This window comes from Scleropages formosus, chromosome 9 (genome assembly GCF_900964775.1).
Source record: "Scleropages formosus chromosome 9, fSclFor1.1, whole genome shotgun sequence".
Lineage (NCBI taxonomy): Eukaryota > Metazoa > Chordata > Actinopteri > Osteoglossiformes > Osteoglossidae > Scleropages > Scleropages formosus.
In genome coordinates, this window is record NC_041814.1 from 27,073,553 (window position 1) to 27,090,776 (window position 17,224).

Consider the following 17,224-nt stretch of genomic DNA (forward strand, 5'->3'; position numbering starts at 1 on the left):
AGTAAGCAACGGTACTCAGTCATGGGAGAAAATCTCCAAATAACATTTAATTAGCTTGTTTTTGCAATGAAAAGTGTTTTATCTTAATTATTTGTTCAACATTTTTGTAGTCCATGTACCTGAAAGTAATGCTTCGGTACTGGAAACTGCTCAGAGTCACAGAGGAGTTGATTTCCCAGACCGCTGCATTACTAAACAAGTTGAAAATGTTCCAGCATCCAATAAACAGTAGAACTATGACTGTAACTCGTTGCAGATAATCTCCAGAATGAGTCCTTTCTATGTGTAGGTAAATTGTTTTCCCATAAATATTTCTGAGGAGACACAAAACACATTTGCAGACAGACAGTACATTTGTAACACCTGTGACCTAGTGTGTTGGAAAACGGTCTGTTCCCCATCCCAGATGCAAACAGAGACCTGCGGCCAGTTTCGTTACTCATCCGTCACTCGTAGGATCAGGCCAAGTTTATGCAAACAGCAGAGGGTTCAAGTACTACGGGACAGTTTTCGAGAAAAGTTCAATGTGCGATAATGAAGCAGAACTGAAACGTGAGATGGGCTCATATACCGTGGAAGTGAATGGAAAAGTGCTCGTCGTTCATACTGTACCACCGCGACCAAAACAGAAAGTTGCAGCGTGTTCTAAAAAGCTGAGATTTGTGCCAGCAACTTCCCATTGTCCTGTGAAGGAGAGTGCAGCTATAGCTAGAACCCCCACCATTCTGAGGACGCCCAGGCGACGATTTGCAGCAACGTGTCCTTCCAAAGTATCCATGTGAGAGAACATGTACTCATTCAAAAGTAAATAAAGTGAGTACTCATTGTGTGGGATGTATTCGTTCAGCTATGTCCTCTTTGTATACCTTGAGTTCTGTGTAGGAGTAAAAGCATCTGCCAGATGCAAAAATGTAAAAGTAAATCGTTACTTACTTATTCAAAAAGTGTTTATCAGATCACTATGTTGTTCTGTACAAATTAAGACATGTTGCACATCTCTATAGGTACATATAGTAGTCCTAACAGCCCCAGTAAATCATTATGTTGTGCAAGGAAGATTTCTTCTCATGGACTCTCCTGTCTTTGGGCTCATTAGAATATGAATAGATCTCAGTAGCCAGAGATGGCAGTCCCCTGGCACCCAGTGTAAGTAAAGATCAATTTATAAATTTCAAATATACCAAATTTCAAATATTCTGATTTTTAAATTTATTTTTAATTGTGTTTTTTTTCACTTCCCATATTCAAAATGTTATTTTATTGGCACAGCAAACGTAGCCCGTGTTTATCCTCCAAGCTGATGGATGGCAGTAAAGAACACCCAAATGGAATAAGAATATGAGAGCAGAGTTCAACTCAGTTCTACAATGTTTGAGTCACGTCCATGCCCGCATCACAATCGACAGCACCTGACACCAATTAAGCACCAGATTCCAATCAGTACATGTACCCTTAAAGGACCCTCCTCAGCTCCCATTCCCTTGCGGAAACTCGCTGAGTCAACCGTCCCGTCTGCGATATGTCCTGTTCTTCCTCGTCCCTTGCTTCCTGTCTCCGTTCCCCGGCTTCCGACCCTTCGCCTCGTCCCCTGACTCCGTCCATGGATCCTCGGTCTCACTTTGACCGCCGATCGACCGACTCTTCGCTCGTCCCTGACACCGAGAACTTGCCTGATCCCTTGGTCCCTGACGACCGATCCTGCACTTGGGTCCAGCCGCCCCCGCATCTCCGTCTCCGCGTGACAGATTGCAGCTCATGTCTGGTGTTCTGTGTTGTTTTTGGTCAATAAAAAGATGACAAACGTGTCGCTTGTTCATGGGATGAATTGGTCAACAATCAGCACTGACTGGGGTAGTTCTAAACTTTTTTCAGTTGCTTTAATTTAGTTCTAATTTCAATTTGCATCAATCTTGACATTATTTGAAGAAAAAGTCTTACAAGGTATTTTTTATTATAGCTATGTTCAAATTTTATACAAAATTTACATAAATAATACAAAACTTTTACTGATTGTGACTTAGCTACCTTGTGATGGACTGGCGTTCCATCCAGGGTGTACCCCCTTCAGTTTTGCGCACGGTGATTCTAGGATAGGCTCTGGACTGCCGCAACCCTGATCAGGACAAGCGGTTAGTGAGAATGAATGAATGAATAAATGAATGAATGAATTGTAAAAGTGCCTTTGGATTTATGAACATTAATTCTAAAGAGAATTCAGGTTACAGCTGTGTTTGGACAGAACCAGGAGGAACCAGGGTACGTGTATTATGTGATATTAAGAAAACGAGCTAACTGACAGCTACTGAGCCCACAAAAGACACATTAAAGTGGCCCTACGATGAAGGTTGCTGTAGTCAGTATGATTGATATGAGTTCGCTAGCAGAGAGCCAGCACTGTTCTATAACTAGTGAGTCTGAGTGAGGGGTACGGGGCTCGTTGGGATTTAACGTCATCGCCAAGGGTTACAGACTCCTTCCACTGGGCCCAGTGCCCGATACCATTCCGATGCACCATGCAGCTGTACTCTGCGCTGAAACGAGTTAGTTTTGTCGGCGATGAAAAGGAATGCTATGCCTCTTTGTGGGGAGGTTATCGTGAGTGTGATAAATGTCTTTGCGTTTCCCCCGGAAACCGCTTTTCTGGGTAAATTGCTCCCTGAACAGCGATTATGGGTAGCTAGCTAGGAAGCTGCAGCCATCCATCAAGCCTCTCCGGTGCAGGCCTCAGGTGGACCGGCACGCAAGGCCTTCATAGTGCCCGAAAAAGACCTGATGGAAAGCACTTACACGAAGGCATTGCAATGAGGCTTGACATTTTAGTGCCTGCTAAAACCGAAATTTAGTGAGCGTTTCAATTCGGAAGCGCTCCTTACCTGAGCAATCATAATATTGGTTTAAGTCGTCCAGAGTGTAAAGTATGAAAGAGATGTTGGCTCCAAACAGCCGCTGAAGTGCTCCGTTAGTATTTGTTTTCCAGCGCGTCCCTTCAACAGAGGTTATCCCGAAATACTTTACCGCATGTTTACATTTATATCCAGCTGATGCGTCTCAGAGGCCGAACATTGTTTAGCGGTCCTAATTTTTCGCTCCGGCAGCCAACTCAGCCTGCGGTTTCATGGACGGAGGAAGTGTTTTGAAACGTTGCCTCCCAAGCAACGGCAATAAAAAGTCTGATGTGCCTTCCGCTATTAATCACTCACTCGCTGCTTAAGATAATAGTCAAAACGGGATTGTTAATAAGCCACACGTAGTGCTCGGTTGCTAAGAACGCATGCGGTGTTTGTTTCGAAAAAATAATATGCTGAAAGTTACCTTTGCAAAGCTGTGCTTCCCTTGTGTAGTTATTAAGTGACCCCGCGGAATTGCGCCAGTGCTGCGAGAACACGGCCGGGCTAATTAGAGGAGGTATAAATAGCCGTGGAAATTCTGAACAACTACACAGATGTGAAATCCCTCGAACTGCTCCACAAACTTAAAAAAAAGAAAACATTATTGCGTTATTGCTCAATTCCTGCCCTCAAAAGAAAACAACTTGAAATGATATTCAGACCTCTGCTTCTACTTCATTCGTACCCGGACTTTCGCCGTTAGGGTACCTGCCATCTCAGTCGTCTTTTCCGAGTCCCACCATCTCAGGGTCTCCAGTGTCTTTTAGTGTCTTATCCATACCGGTGGAAATTGACCCAGTGGAGAGATCCTTTGTGCTTTTCTAGAACCTTCTACAACATGCAGTGTCACAGTAATCTGCACAAGTAAATGAAATAAAAAAGACAAAAGTCTTGTGAATGTCTGGAGTGGGATAAAGGTAAATTAAAAACAGTGAATACACTCCACCTTCCAACACCTCCCTGCTCAACCCTTGTGAACAGCCCCCATAATCCCCCCTCCCCCTTCTATCAACACTCACACCTTCAGGAATGCGGCTTGCAGCTCCCCTCCAACCTGAAAAAGCTCACGGTTTGAACTTCCTTGGACTTGACCGCATGTCCTGAGGTCCTGGATCTCCGACTGCCTGGAAGGGCAAGCCGTTTAAAACACTTGAAAACTTTCCTGCTGCGCACAGAGCCACGTCCTCATGGCGTCTCCTTTTGCTTTCTCAGTTCTCCTTTCCCTTGCAGTTCCTCTCGCTCGTGCGTCCGACAAACCGGCGATGTGGTGGGCACTCTGCGTTTTTAGACGGGGGGTCTGTAGCTTGCTGTATGTAGCTGTACTACGAGACCGCGGAGGTGCTGTGTGGCTCTAATGCGGACCGGACGAGGAACGGGTCAAAGGCGCCTCTAGCTGAGTCCCATCATGCGGATTTTACAGAGTGGGTGGAGTCTGTTACCCCGGCAACTGCAGGTGGGCCCCCCATACACAGATGTATTTGGAGTGCACTTCCCTGATTGGAGACCTGTGACCAGTTAACCTGTCCCGCTTAGAGCTGATTTTCAAGAGCGATTCTGTGAATTGTCACCCGAGAGCAATCCAGCACCACAGCTCCATCAGTGGTTCTCAAAGCGATAATGTGAGAGATCCTTTCAGTCGTTCAATAGAAAGTCCACTGAGCATTTCCCTACTGTTAAGTAATGTCCATGTGGTCCTCTGAACACTCTAATATTTATATTTCCAGCCATCCCCCCATTTGAGCCACATGGCCCCTAACACTGTGCCGTGTAGATGAGGATATTTCCACAGCCTTCGCTGTTTGGTTTTTCTCGGGTTCGAACCCTGTTTGTTTTCCTTCAGAGTGAACCGGGACTTAACTTTGGGTATGAGTCACCTGAACCAGTACAACTACGGACAGGCCCATACTGTTGGAAGGGGCCAGGTCAGGGGACGTAGACCTCAAGCTGTGACCTCGTGACCTTAGCCGCCCCCTAGGAAGCACTTTGGAAATTTCTTTCCCCGTTTCCTTCTCCTGCATTGGCTGTTAATGTGTGTTCTTGAGCGTAAACACCGGCGAAGGGAAAATAAACAGCGGCATCGAGGCTGCGTGCGCCGACAGGAAGGCATGATGGACCCACAGCTTGAGACCAGCTGATGGGTTGGGCAGGGAGGGGGGTCACATGACCACCTGCATTTGAGAAACGCCTCAACCGGTCTGACGGTTCTTGCATCCAACTTTTGTTTAGGTGAAGCACAAGACAACACTGCATGCCAAACAGAGCGAGAAAGTGGAAATCCGCTGGTAGCCTTGTTTGGCAGCGTGGCCTTCAGAAGATCCACGTTTTCGGAACGCAGAGTTTCGCTCGCAGCGCATGTGGATCGCCCTCGGGCTCAGCGTTCCCCTCTTCAAAGACCGCACCTAAAAATAATTTCGCAAGTGTTCTTCGTTTTCAGCGCCGGTTTTCCTCTTCCTCACACTGGAATGTGTGGTTCCTGGTGGAAATGAAAGATCAGGAAGTGACCTCTTACCCTTAAACCCCTGTCCCCCGGAAAAAAAAGTTTAAAGTATTTTCCCTGGAGAATTGTGCTTTAACATCTTGTGTGCGGTGTATGAAGACATGAACACGGTCCTTCAGCTAATACCGTACATCCCACTCACTGGAATATGGGCTAAACCCAACAGACAAGCCTGACACTTAACTGACATTTACATTATAGTATCGATATTGTGTTCTGTACCGTTTTTATGTTTAGCACAATAATATAGATCTACATACTGGCTCCCCAACTTCTCCTCAGCTGTGAGCAGAAGTTCATAATTTGTCTTGTTTGCAACACCAAAGACGCCCACCACTTGGTCACAATCAGTTTAATTGGCTACTTTACATGAAATGTAAATATGTACATGTATGTACATATTTTGTCTTGTATGCTCTTGCAACCAAAGTGAACGTCCTTCTGGGATTCATTCATTCATTCATTCAAAATACAAACATCCCTCAAATTGTTTACACATGAGGTTCTGTAAAAGTCTCAGTTATAGCTATAACCAAAAAAAAAAACTCACACATGTGTCTCAGGCTCTCCAGCAAGCCCTGTACAGCGGCCTAGCAATTAAAAATTGGCTCAAGGAGAGACGAATAGGGGCACGTTCTCTTAGATGGACCGGCAACTGGCCCCTGAGGTCCACTCGTGTGTCAATCTGCATTCCATGACGTGTGTTCAGTGTCGCAACAAAATCGTTAATTCCTGCAAAGAATTACCCAGCTGTACCCTTGGCTAATTATTGTCTGTTTCAATTAGTTTTTTCAGGATAGTCTTCATTAATTCATTTGCATGTGGAATGTTGTTATTTTCCAAAAGCCTCTAGTTTGTGAAAGGCCTATAAATAAGTTTATTCTCTCTCCCTACCCCTGATTGGCCGGAATGTGTGGACATAAAAGCGGGGATGGTTCTTACAAGGAGTGTACAAAGAGCCAAAACATGCCAGTTTTGTTGGTGTTATTATAGGTCTGAATTTATTTGTTTTCAAAAAAAAAATATGCATGGCCATGGTATGGTCTCCTGGCTACACTCACATACACACACACACACAAACACAAACAAGCTTACAAGCTGGAGAGACACACTGCTGAGGACAGGCGTTGGGTCAAAGTTGATGGCCCCCAGGTCAGCCCCCCTTTGAGTTCCTGGCTGCGTGTTTCAAAATGTGGTCCCCCCCCTGCCCCCCACAACACCCCCTGCTGAGTGGAGCCACAGGCTAGACCACTCAGGCCCACCCACCATAAGAGACCTGCCAGAGCCAGTGGGGCGCATCCTGCTTCCTGCAAGCCGAGATGGGGGTCTGTCGAGAGGAGTGTGTTTAATCTCAGTCAGTCCCTGGGCAACATTCCTGCCATGAGGACACAATCGAAGTGACCTTGAACAAACAATAAAGAAACAAGAGACAATGAGAACTTTATCCTTTGCGTCCCCAGGTTAAGGAAAGCAGCTCATGGGATGAATTCCCATGCCAATGCTATGGTGGTATTGTCAAAGAGGCAGTCCATACTTTAATAAAAGACACACCGAGTAAAACCACAAATGTACTGCAGTGTGAAGATGAGGGCAAAAGAAGAAATCCTTGTGCTTTCCTCTTTAGGTCCTCTGCTATCTGCAAATGGACTTCCTGTTCTTTCATTGATGGACTTATGGTTCTTTCTTGACAGACTTTTTGTTCTTCCTCTTGAATGACTTCCTGATGCTTGTAGAGATGGTCTCCTGGTTCTTTATTGATGGAATTCCAGGACTTTCTAGAGGTTGATGTTAGAGGCTGATGTTTTGACTTCCTGATGTTTCTACAGATGGTCTCCTGGTTCTTTTATTGATGGAATTCCAGGACTTTCCAGAGGCTGACTTTTTGTTCTTTCTTCTGATTGACTTCCTCATCTTTCAGGAGATGGACTTCTTGGACATGGAGGCACTGATGATTGGCGCCATGTAATTACGCTCACAGAATTACAGGCATGAATTTTGGTTCACTCTTTGTTAACAATGATCAAAGTGACCTCTTCAGTGGTTCAGGAATGACTCATTCTCAGTTAAGGAAGGGAAAAACATACTTGTCTCCTATCCAAATGGTATTGTTTACACGCATGCTGTTGCGAGTAAATAACTGTAACTTTACTTTTTTTTAAACAGTAAGCCCCGAGCCTTCCTCGTACTGGCTATAATTCGTTAATCACGGGTATCTTATCTTTTAATTTTCATATTTTGTTTAATTCTTTTACGTAGCTTGTAAATATGTCTCCTAGCATTGTGAACCCCCATAGGACCAGTTCCTCTCAATTACAGTACTACAGACAATTCCAGGACTCGGAGCGTAAACATTTAAAAAGAAAGAAGTGTATCCAAACAACAGAACAGATGGTGGTTCTGCGTGCAAACAGATGCGGCGAGGAAGCGTGAACCACCCAGCATCTGGTATTCGGCGTGCCCTCTGAGGGATTTCTCATATTAGAACCTACCTTTGTCGCTGTCCAGATGAGATCATTTTATACTAGACAAAGTGTTTGCCCTTTCACATGCTTGTGTTTGAGGTCCAGCCTGGCAGACCTGTCCTCCCTGTGACTTCACCAGGGATGATCCATGCACCCAGGGACAAGCTAATAAAGACAAAGTGATCCTTCTACACTCCCCTATGTTTCTGATTTGAGGGGGCTGTTCACTAGGTGACACCTCGAACTTTCTAGTGTCTTCACACTGTCAGGTAACAGCTTTGTGTGTATTCCAGTGCTCTTGCTTAAGAGAGGGACCCGGTTGTTATGGACTCAAGTGAGGATGCTCCCCCCATATAACAGCTGGCTGCTGGACCCCCAGAATCCCAAAGCACATTCCAAAGGAAATGAACGGCTCCATCTCTTCTGGGGGCACGGGTGTGAAGACCCTCTCGGACATGGGACGTGGCGTCTGCCTTGCGCCAGGGTGCCTTTCATCTCCATGTTTGCAGAAGACCCCCCCCCCCCCCAAACCCACTCCTGGCCTGGTCCACTTCCTGTCTCAAAGCATCCTTTCTTTATTGTCTCCCAACTCCCCCACCTGGTGTGTCGCTTCAACTATTTACTCCCCAAACCCCAAGGAACCTGACCCCAAACGGGTGGGTGGCCATGAATTAAACAGAGGTTGAGGCCACAGAGGTCGCGTCACGGTAAATCAAAGCTGCTTTCACAAACGAGGTTCCCGATTGGCACTCGGATTCAAACTCCTGTGCTCCTGCGCTGTTGGCTATTGTCACCAGACATGGTTGAAATGTAGCACCCTTTTTTTTTGCACTTTGTCCAACGCACAACGGTCATGAACTCACTGAGATTTATCATGGGCTCTCAAACCCTACAACAAGTGCTCTCCTCACTACACCCCATTCTGTACCACCTTTTTGAAGATCTGGGACTTTTTACCATAACCATCTTCTTTTCTGTTTTCCAGTGGTCCAAAAAGTGGACACAGTGACTGAGGGCATGGAGAGCTATAGGGGAAAGATGACGGCAGTGGAGACGGACCTGAAGAAGCTTGGTGAGTTTTATTTAGTGGTCATTTGCTTCTGCCGCACAGCTCTCCACGTGGTTTAACTTTAATCCTTAAATGATACTCTCCTCGGTCAGCAGAGGATGAGTAAATAAACACATATTACCACTTAAACCTTTCTAAACAGTGTCTTTATCTTACAGACTGGTGCAGGGAATTTTGTTACATATGAGAAGCCATTGGGACCAATATAGACTTCGGTCACTAAATACACAAACTTTAGAATTTTGACTTCTTTTCACGCAGTTCAGTTTTTTTTTTTCTCCAGATGTGAAACTGAGATGATATGTTGATCCAAGGAAAAAGAAGCAGAACTTTGCCAAAGCCTTTGCTTTTAAACAGTTGCAACTTTTTTGCTAGTCCGTTATTCTTGTCTCCTTAGCAGTTTTACGAAGTTATACACTTCAGCAGGCGCTGAAACAATTTATTTTCGCACCAGTTTAAAGAGAACAACAGCTCGATCTCTCTTGGCATTAAAACCTTCAGTGTTCTTAGCACACAGATGTATTACCTGAATCTCTATGTCACGTGATAAACATTTAATTGGTTTTATTCTTTATCAGTATGGCCCTCATCGTAGGCCTCAATATGGGCCATTAAATTTTCTGGTATTTCCATTTGTTCTCTGCTCAGATAATGAAGCTGGGGAGAAGTCAGAGAACACCACCAGCGAGATCTTGGCTTTCAAGTCACACTTCCAGAGACTGCAGAAGCAGTTAAGCGACACCGCTGCCCGGGCCACCAGCAATAAGATGGCACTCGACAAGCTTCAGGATGCAGGCGAGGACATGCAGAGCAGCCACAGCTCCTTGCAGGAGGTGCTGGACAGCAACTCGGACATGATTCGTAACGTCAACCAGACCCTGCTCACCTACAGCACCTACATCAGTGGACTGCAGGACGACACGGCGCGGCTGCAGACCGACCTGCACACTCAGGCCCGGGACCGGAGCCAGACGCTGGTTGCCATTGGCAGCCTTAACCTGACACAGGCCCAGCAGCGGACACTGATCGGTGCCCTGCAGAAGTCCGTGGATGATGCCAGCCAGGCCATCCAGAAGCTCAAGAATGATTTCCAAGTGCTGCAACAGACAGCACGGCAGACGCAAGCCGATGCTGACTGGCTCAAGGCAAAGGTACAAGGCTTACAGGCACTGGCTGCCAACAATTCAGTACTAGCTAAGACCAACAATGAGTCACTGGAGGACATGAGTTCCCAGTTGGCCACCCTTGCTGGACAGGTGCAGAATTCCTCAGTGACTATGGAAAGCCATGACCAGAGCTTGCGGGAGCTCATGGACCAGCAGCGGGATCATGATAATGCCACATCAGCCAAGTTCGGCAGCTTTGAGGCACGCCTAGATAGTGCTGAAGAGAGCATTGACCACATTACCGGCAATGTCAGCTTCACCACACAGTTGCTGGGTGCCATAAATGGTAATCTCAATGACCTGCGGACCTGCTCAGAGATGGTGGGGCGTCACTCCGACTACCTTCTTGGCCTCAACAGCACGGTAGCAGATGTCCGGGCCGACACCACCGCATTGCGCACCCAGCAGGACGAACTGTCCGCTCGTCTGGAAAAGGAAGTAACCAGTTTATCCATTGTCATGGAAGAGATGAAGCTGGTGGACAGCAAGCACTCTCAGCTCATCACCAACTTCACCATTCTGCAAGGTGAGGAAGCATGAACGGGTTCATGAAGAAAACTCACGCTCAACCTCAGGTTTGGAATTAGGGTTGGAAAAGCAGCTAGACTACTTTTTTATTTTTTCCCAGTACTATGCTTCTTTCTGCCCAATAGGTGGGTGAATGTGGGTGTGGTTCTGTTGGTATTCTGGGTTTCATTCGCGTACCTTTTGTACATGTTAGGTCCACCAGGTCCTCGTGGTCCAAGAGGAGACAGAGGGCCCCAGGGTCCAGTGGGCCCATCTGGCCAAAAGGGGGAGAAAGGAGACACAGGCAGCCCGGGCCTGCAGGGTTCCCGAGGAGAGAAGGGCGTCTCCGGACCCCCAGGTGTGCCAGGCTTTAAGGGTCAGCCTGGCTCTAGGGGAAGCCCAGGGCCTAAAGGCTCCCGAGGATCTGGAGGAAGAGCTGGACCTCCAGGGACCAAGGGTGAGCCTGGTCCAGCTGGGCTCCCAGGAAGAGATGGACAGGTGGGTCCCCAAGGTCCACCAGGGCCACCCGGAGTACGAGGACCACCTGGAGTTCCCGGAGAGCAAGGACCGAGGGGACCAATAGGACCAATCGGACAGCCAGGACCACCCGGACTGCCTGGAGTCCCTGGCAGGCCAGCTTCCCCGGTGGTCCCGGGGTCCCTCCAGAGCGAAGTCTCACAGCCCACTAGTAAACCCCTTGGTAAGATGTCTTGGGTTCTTAAACTCTTGTCCTCTCGTTGAGTTCAAAGGGGAAAGGGAACTTTTATCTTCTGCCCAAGCAAAAAGGTTTCATCAGGACTTTGACAAAAACATGTCTCATTTTACTGTTTTACTGTATTGTGGTTGATAGTGTCTTGATGAAAACCCCAGAAAACATGAATACTGAAACCACAAACATGAAAGAAAACCTTGTAAAGCTGGTGAAGTGGTGAAAAATACAACACTGGTTTCATTTTGCAGCAGGGTGTCCTCCACAGTGGCTCAAGTTCAAAGGTAAATGCTACCTGTTCTCCAGCGATACCCGTCCTTTCAACGAGGCGAAGATCGCCTGCGCCGAAAAACATTCCTCAATGGTCATCATCAACAGTACGGAAGAACAGGTAAGCTCATCCGAGGAGTGGCCGTGTAAAAGCTCTGCACTGAGGTCCAGGATGGCTGTTTATGAGGAACAGTGAAACCTGTGAATTTTCTTAGTCACCACTTCTTGCATACTGCTGGCCATTGTTTCACCTCTTCGACTTATTCTACTCCTCAAACCTTCTGAGGTGCCTGCAAGTGTCCTTGTCACTATAGCATCTATATCTAGAACTTTCTTCCTTTGTGTTTCCTCTCTCTTCCAGCAATGGGTACAAAAGCAGATAGTGGATAAAGGTTATTTCTGGCTTGGCCTGACAGACATGGAGGAGGAAAATGTTTGGCGCTGGGTGGACGGGTCACTGCCTACTTTCACGTGAGTGTTGGCGGTACACCAAGGTATTTTTATGAAGTGCCTCATCCCCCCACTCTTTGAGTTAAACACTGTGCCCATAAAACAAAGTAGCAGTGGATTTATTTGACCGACTGCACGAGCGAAACAATGTAGCGCCAGCCCAGCTGCAAAGAATAAAACACACTGACATTTATTTGCATAAGGTGCACAGTATGAATTAGGAGCTTTAAAAATAAATAAGAAAAAATCAATGAGATCCCAAAGATGCTGGAACTGTCTTAAAAAAGATAAATTCCAACACGATCGAATCATATTTCAGGAACTTTTTGCACAGCTGCGCACGCAGGGATGTTCTTCTCGCATGTGCATGCTGTGTTGCATCTTTGAGTGCCCCCTGCTGTACGGTTTCAGGAACTGGAAGCCTGGCCAACCAGACAACTGGACACATGGGCACGAGAAGGGCGAGGACTGCGCGGGCCTGATCCATGAAGGGCTCTGGAATGACTTCTTCTGCGTCGAACACAATGGCTTCATCTGCCAGAAGGACGTCGACGGTTGTGAGCATCGCCCTTTTTTAATACAGTCAGCGTAGTGTAGCCGTCAGGGCCGTCGCCTGCAAAGCTGAAGACCAGTTCCCTGTTTCTGCTGAACTCCCCTTGGTTAAAGTACTTACTTTGAATTTCTCCAGTAAGAATAGTTGGCTGTACGCTTGTACCTCAAGTTCCAATGCAATTGGGATCGGAAGTCAGTTCGTAACTCGGAATTGTTTGTAAGTCCATTCGCTATGTCAGAATCAGAATCAGAATCAGAATGAGCTTTATTGCCAAGTATGTTTACACATACAAGGAATTTGTTTTGGTGACAAAAACCTCCACAGCGCAGACAGAATGGCAGTGACAAGACACAGATAATAAAAAATAGATTGCGTGAATAAAAGATTAAAAATATATATATGTATATAAAATATAAGGGAGACCATATACAGAATAGGCACGAGAAATTACATGTATGTAGAGGTATGTCCAAGGGAATGTAGGTAAGAGATATGGTGTGATAAATAGATATAATTACAAATAGCGTTGTTTACTGCACCAGTTTACTCTCTAAGGGGGCATTTAGCTGTTCGTGAGGTAGATGGCCTGAGGAAAGAAACTTTTCTTGCCATCAATAATATGATATAATTAAGCACTTAATAATAGTGCTTAATTCTTGGATTTATTTATTCACTTATTGGGTACAGACAAAGTCAATATCAGATAAAGTTAAAATGACTGAAAAATTCCCTGTTAAACTTTGTTCATTGTATTTTAATCATCGGCTCATATAGTTCAGGGTCTCAGTATCCCTCTATACTGGAAAAATTGGTCATGAAAAAAATGAACGCTAGTTTATTTTATTATTTTTTGTTAACATGAAGCAACATTAAAGTTAGGTCTACTAGTAAAAAACTGAAATTTAAAAAAACAAAAAAAACTTTTCACCACAATGGTCTATTCCAGGGGGGTGCGGTGGCGCAGTGGGTTGGACCGCAGTCCTGCTCTCCGGTGGGTCTGGGGTTCAAGTCCCGCTTGGGGTGCCTTGTGATGGGCTGGCGTCCCATCCTGGGTGTGTCCCCTTCCTCCTCCAGCCTTACGCCCTGTGTTGCCGGGTAGGCTCCGGTTCCCTGTGACCCCGTAAGGGACGAGCGGTTCTGAAAATGTGTGTGTGTGTGTGTGGTCTATTCCAACTGCTGTGTTGTGCGAGATGGTGTTACGTTCCTTCATCGGGTGCAACAAAAGAATCAAACAGTGGAGTAACAGTAGGGTGAGTTACAGTGTAATGGGGGACCACATGGGGAGAATGTATTAAAAAGTGTTTTACCGTAAATGCTGACTGCGTATCTCATGGTAAACCTCGCAAAACTGGCCACGAGGAAGCAAGCGATGTATGACATAAACATGTTTGTCAACATCTGGTTAATTTGTTTGCTGTCAAAAGAGTGTAACGGCAGAAACATACCTGTTAATTCAGTGGGTAGTTCCTCTGATGAGGGATAATAAATGAAATACTTGCAGACTGTGTGTGATCCATGAAGCTGTCTGCTCCCCCTCCTTTCTCCGTCCACAGCTTCAGTTTCTGTCCTGTCTGAGCGCATTTTACTGCTCCTAATGACGAAAACAATTACAAACCGTGATCAATCTGCAGCAGAAAATGTAGAACAGAGACCTTAGAAGAAAATGCATTTAAAAATAAATGGAAAAAGACCTGGAAACAGATGTATAAAAATGTATAAAATGTACAAATGTATAAAAGGCTAAATAATTCTGAGTAGCTTGTTCAAGTAAAAGCCTAAGTGTCAGTTGTGTTTGAAGTATGAGCTAAATAAACATAACATTATAATTTCAGAATGCATTCATACTGAATATGTACAGAATAAATACACACTGTAGATGGGTATCATTTACGAAATCAAAAAATTACGAATTAAAAAAATTGTTAAATTGTGAAAATAGCATGCATCCATCTCTAATAGATCACTCTAGTGGAAGTATAGCTATATTAAATTATACAATTGATACTTGTTCTATATTGATTAATGTTACTTACTCATTTTAGCTGATACTTTTTTCCTGGACAACATATAATGTGAGCTTGGCACATTGAGTTACTTTCAGCAATTTACCCGTTTATAAAGTGGGGTATTCTTACCGTATCAATGCAGAGTAAGTACTCTGATCAGGAGAGCTACGGCAGAAATGGGGATTTGAACCCAGGCTAAGTGATTTTAAAGGCGAGGGTACTAACCGCTATGAAACATACTGTTTCATACCCTTATGGCTGAGATTGCCGAACCAAGCGAGCATGTGATTCAAATGGAATAGATGCATCTTGGAAGTCCATTAACAATCACCCTGGTGGAGGTGATGACTGAAGATGCTCATTGTTACTGTCAAGGTTCCAAGGATGCAGGGATGAGCCTTTATTGTGTCTGTGTGTTTCTGCAGTGCAAGCCCCAGGATTATAGCGACTGCGGAGGTGGACAACAACACACTGAGATGCTTCTACGAGGTTCAGACAGTACTGCTGAATGCTCTGCAGGCCTTGAACAATCTCTGAAGCCTTGCAACGCTAGAGACACCTCCGTGGCATCGCGGCGTTGGCGCTGACGAGCGACACCGTCGGCGACGACAGACTAAACCCTACCTAAAAGGCTGGGCTCATCTTGAAAACACACCTTGGCCCATCCGTCGTCTTACATTGGACACTGCCCTTCCCTGCGGCTTTCGAGGCGCAAAACAAATGTACGGAGATATTTAGTTAAAAATTAAATTTAAGGAATTTATGTAGATTTTTTTTTTTTTTTTAAATTTTATAGTTCTTCTGTGTTTGTCCATGTGTTAGTGTTTATAATGGAATTCCACCCATAAATATAGTCCATGCTTTAACCATTTTCCAGAATATATATTTTCATACAGAAGGTTATTAAAATAGTACAATGGCTTTTTTTTTTTTTTTCCCCCCCAATTCCAAATCAACAAGAGAAAGGACTTGATTGAATGTCTTTTTAAAAAGTGACAGTGTTCTGGAAGTTTAACTACCATCTAGAAATGCTGTGCTGTTGTGCGCTCCTTGAGGACTGACGTTAACCCTCAAGCATCATCTGGCTATATATAGCTACATTATATTCATGAATTTAAATAAAATGCAAATATATATGTAGACATTATAACGAGAAGTGCATTTGATTTTAATAAACAAAATTGTGTAAGTTTACATTTTCTACACTATTTTTGTATGTAAAAGATTTTTAATAATATCTATGATTGTGGAACATGTATAATTTTATGAATTGTGTTGGATGAGCTGTATGCCATTGACCTCTTATGTAGACAATCACACCAAGTGTTTCATTCTGTAATACTCAGGGAAATGTTTATTTCCTGTTTAGGTATCTATTCTCCAAATTGCCATTCCTTCATGTTGATTATGCTTAGTAGGGGCCTTGCAGTTTGTAAGCCACCTCAGCCATCCACCGTGCCATTAGGCGGCCAAATAAACACATGTAAGCTATCGATCACGAAGCCGTAATTTATTTCGTCTCTCCTGCTCCTGTCGTATATGTGAAGCAGAGATGAGGAACATGGAGCGAACAAGGTGGATCATTAGTATCGAGTCTAATCATTCATATCATGCGATTCATAAGGTACATTAAGCATTAAATTATGCGAAAAAACGACATGAACGCAAAAAAAAAAACCCCACAAAATTAGTATTCAAATATTTGCTCAAACATTATCATATATGAACATTTGTCACAGCACTTCCCTGGGTGCAGCTTTTTTTAGTAGTGTGAAATAGATAATTCACCACAATGAAGTGATATAATAAAGTTATCCTCCAAAAACACAATATCTGTGCAATGCCGTTGTTCAAGATCACACTCTTTCATTTACATGTGCAATTAACATATTAATCAACACGTAAAAGAACGCTTTTAGCACCCCTTTGCAAACCTTTCTGAAATCACTTCTAAAATTAGACGTTCACCGGCAAATCTTCAGCAGAAGTTACAAACAAATAAAAAATTCCTGAGATCAATAATGCTTTGAGTGTATTTTAATAAAATGTCATAACTTAACATGTATAAGTTTTAACACTTTTTTTCCCAAATATTAACTTATTAATAATGCCAGTACAGTCCATGTGCTTTATTTAATTATTTAATTAAAGCAAACTTGATTTTTTTATTTCACCAGAGCTCTGCCATCACTTACCATTCTGGTGAATGAACTAGGCTGTCAATTAAAATGCAACACTAAACTATAATTGGTCACGCATGGAGAAATGCTTTATGGTATTAACAAAGTGCTCATAAATTATGTGAGTGCTGCATGATATGGAAGTATGTGACGTTCAAGGACTATGGGAAAGTCAGTGCTATAACAGTTTGAGATACTGAGCTGGACCCTGAAAGAGGTTGATTCAAATCCCATCACTTCTATATTGCCTGAAAATACTCGTTTTATAAATGGACAGCATGTCTTTAGACTGTGGGCGGAAACCAGAGCACCTGGCTCTGGTTTCCGCCCACAGTCTAAAGACAGCATAGGTGTCAGCATACAGGTTGTTTACTCAGACTATATTAGAGGCCATGTATTATCACCCACAGCCAAACGGTGCCAATGAAATCCACACAAGTCAGTGAAGCGTAGATGTTGTCTCATTG

The 17,224-nt window shown here is 44.4% G+C and overlaps 1 protein-coding gene across 2 annotated transcripts in view; it reads left to right on the forward strand.

Annotated features, from left to right (window-relative positions):
• colec12 (collectin sub-family member 12) overlaps positions 1-16,604 on the forward strand; it is a 59,847-nt gene extending 43,243 nt beyond the window's left edge. For both annotated transcript variants that reach the window (XM_018756864.2, XM_029254912.1), the window contains 7 exons: positions 8,833-8,919; positions 9,565-10,608; positions 10,804-11,289; positions 11,550-11,689; positions 11,930-12,039; positions 12,430-12,575; positions 15,003-16,604. In XM_018756864.2, the coding sequence (XP_018612380.1) occupies positions 8,833-8,919; positions 9,565-10,608; positions 10,804-11,289; positions 11,550-11,689; positions 11,930-12,039; positions 12,430-12,575; positions 15,003-15,022 (2,033 nt within the window). In that variant the 3' untranslated portion in view covers positions 15,023-16,604. The remainder of the gene's footprint in view (positions 1-8,832; positions 8,920-9,564; positions 10,609-10,803; positions 11,290-11,549; positions 11,690-11,929; positions 12,040-12,429; positions 12,576-15,002) is intronic.
• Positions 16,605-17,224: the final 620 nt, after the last annotated feature.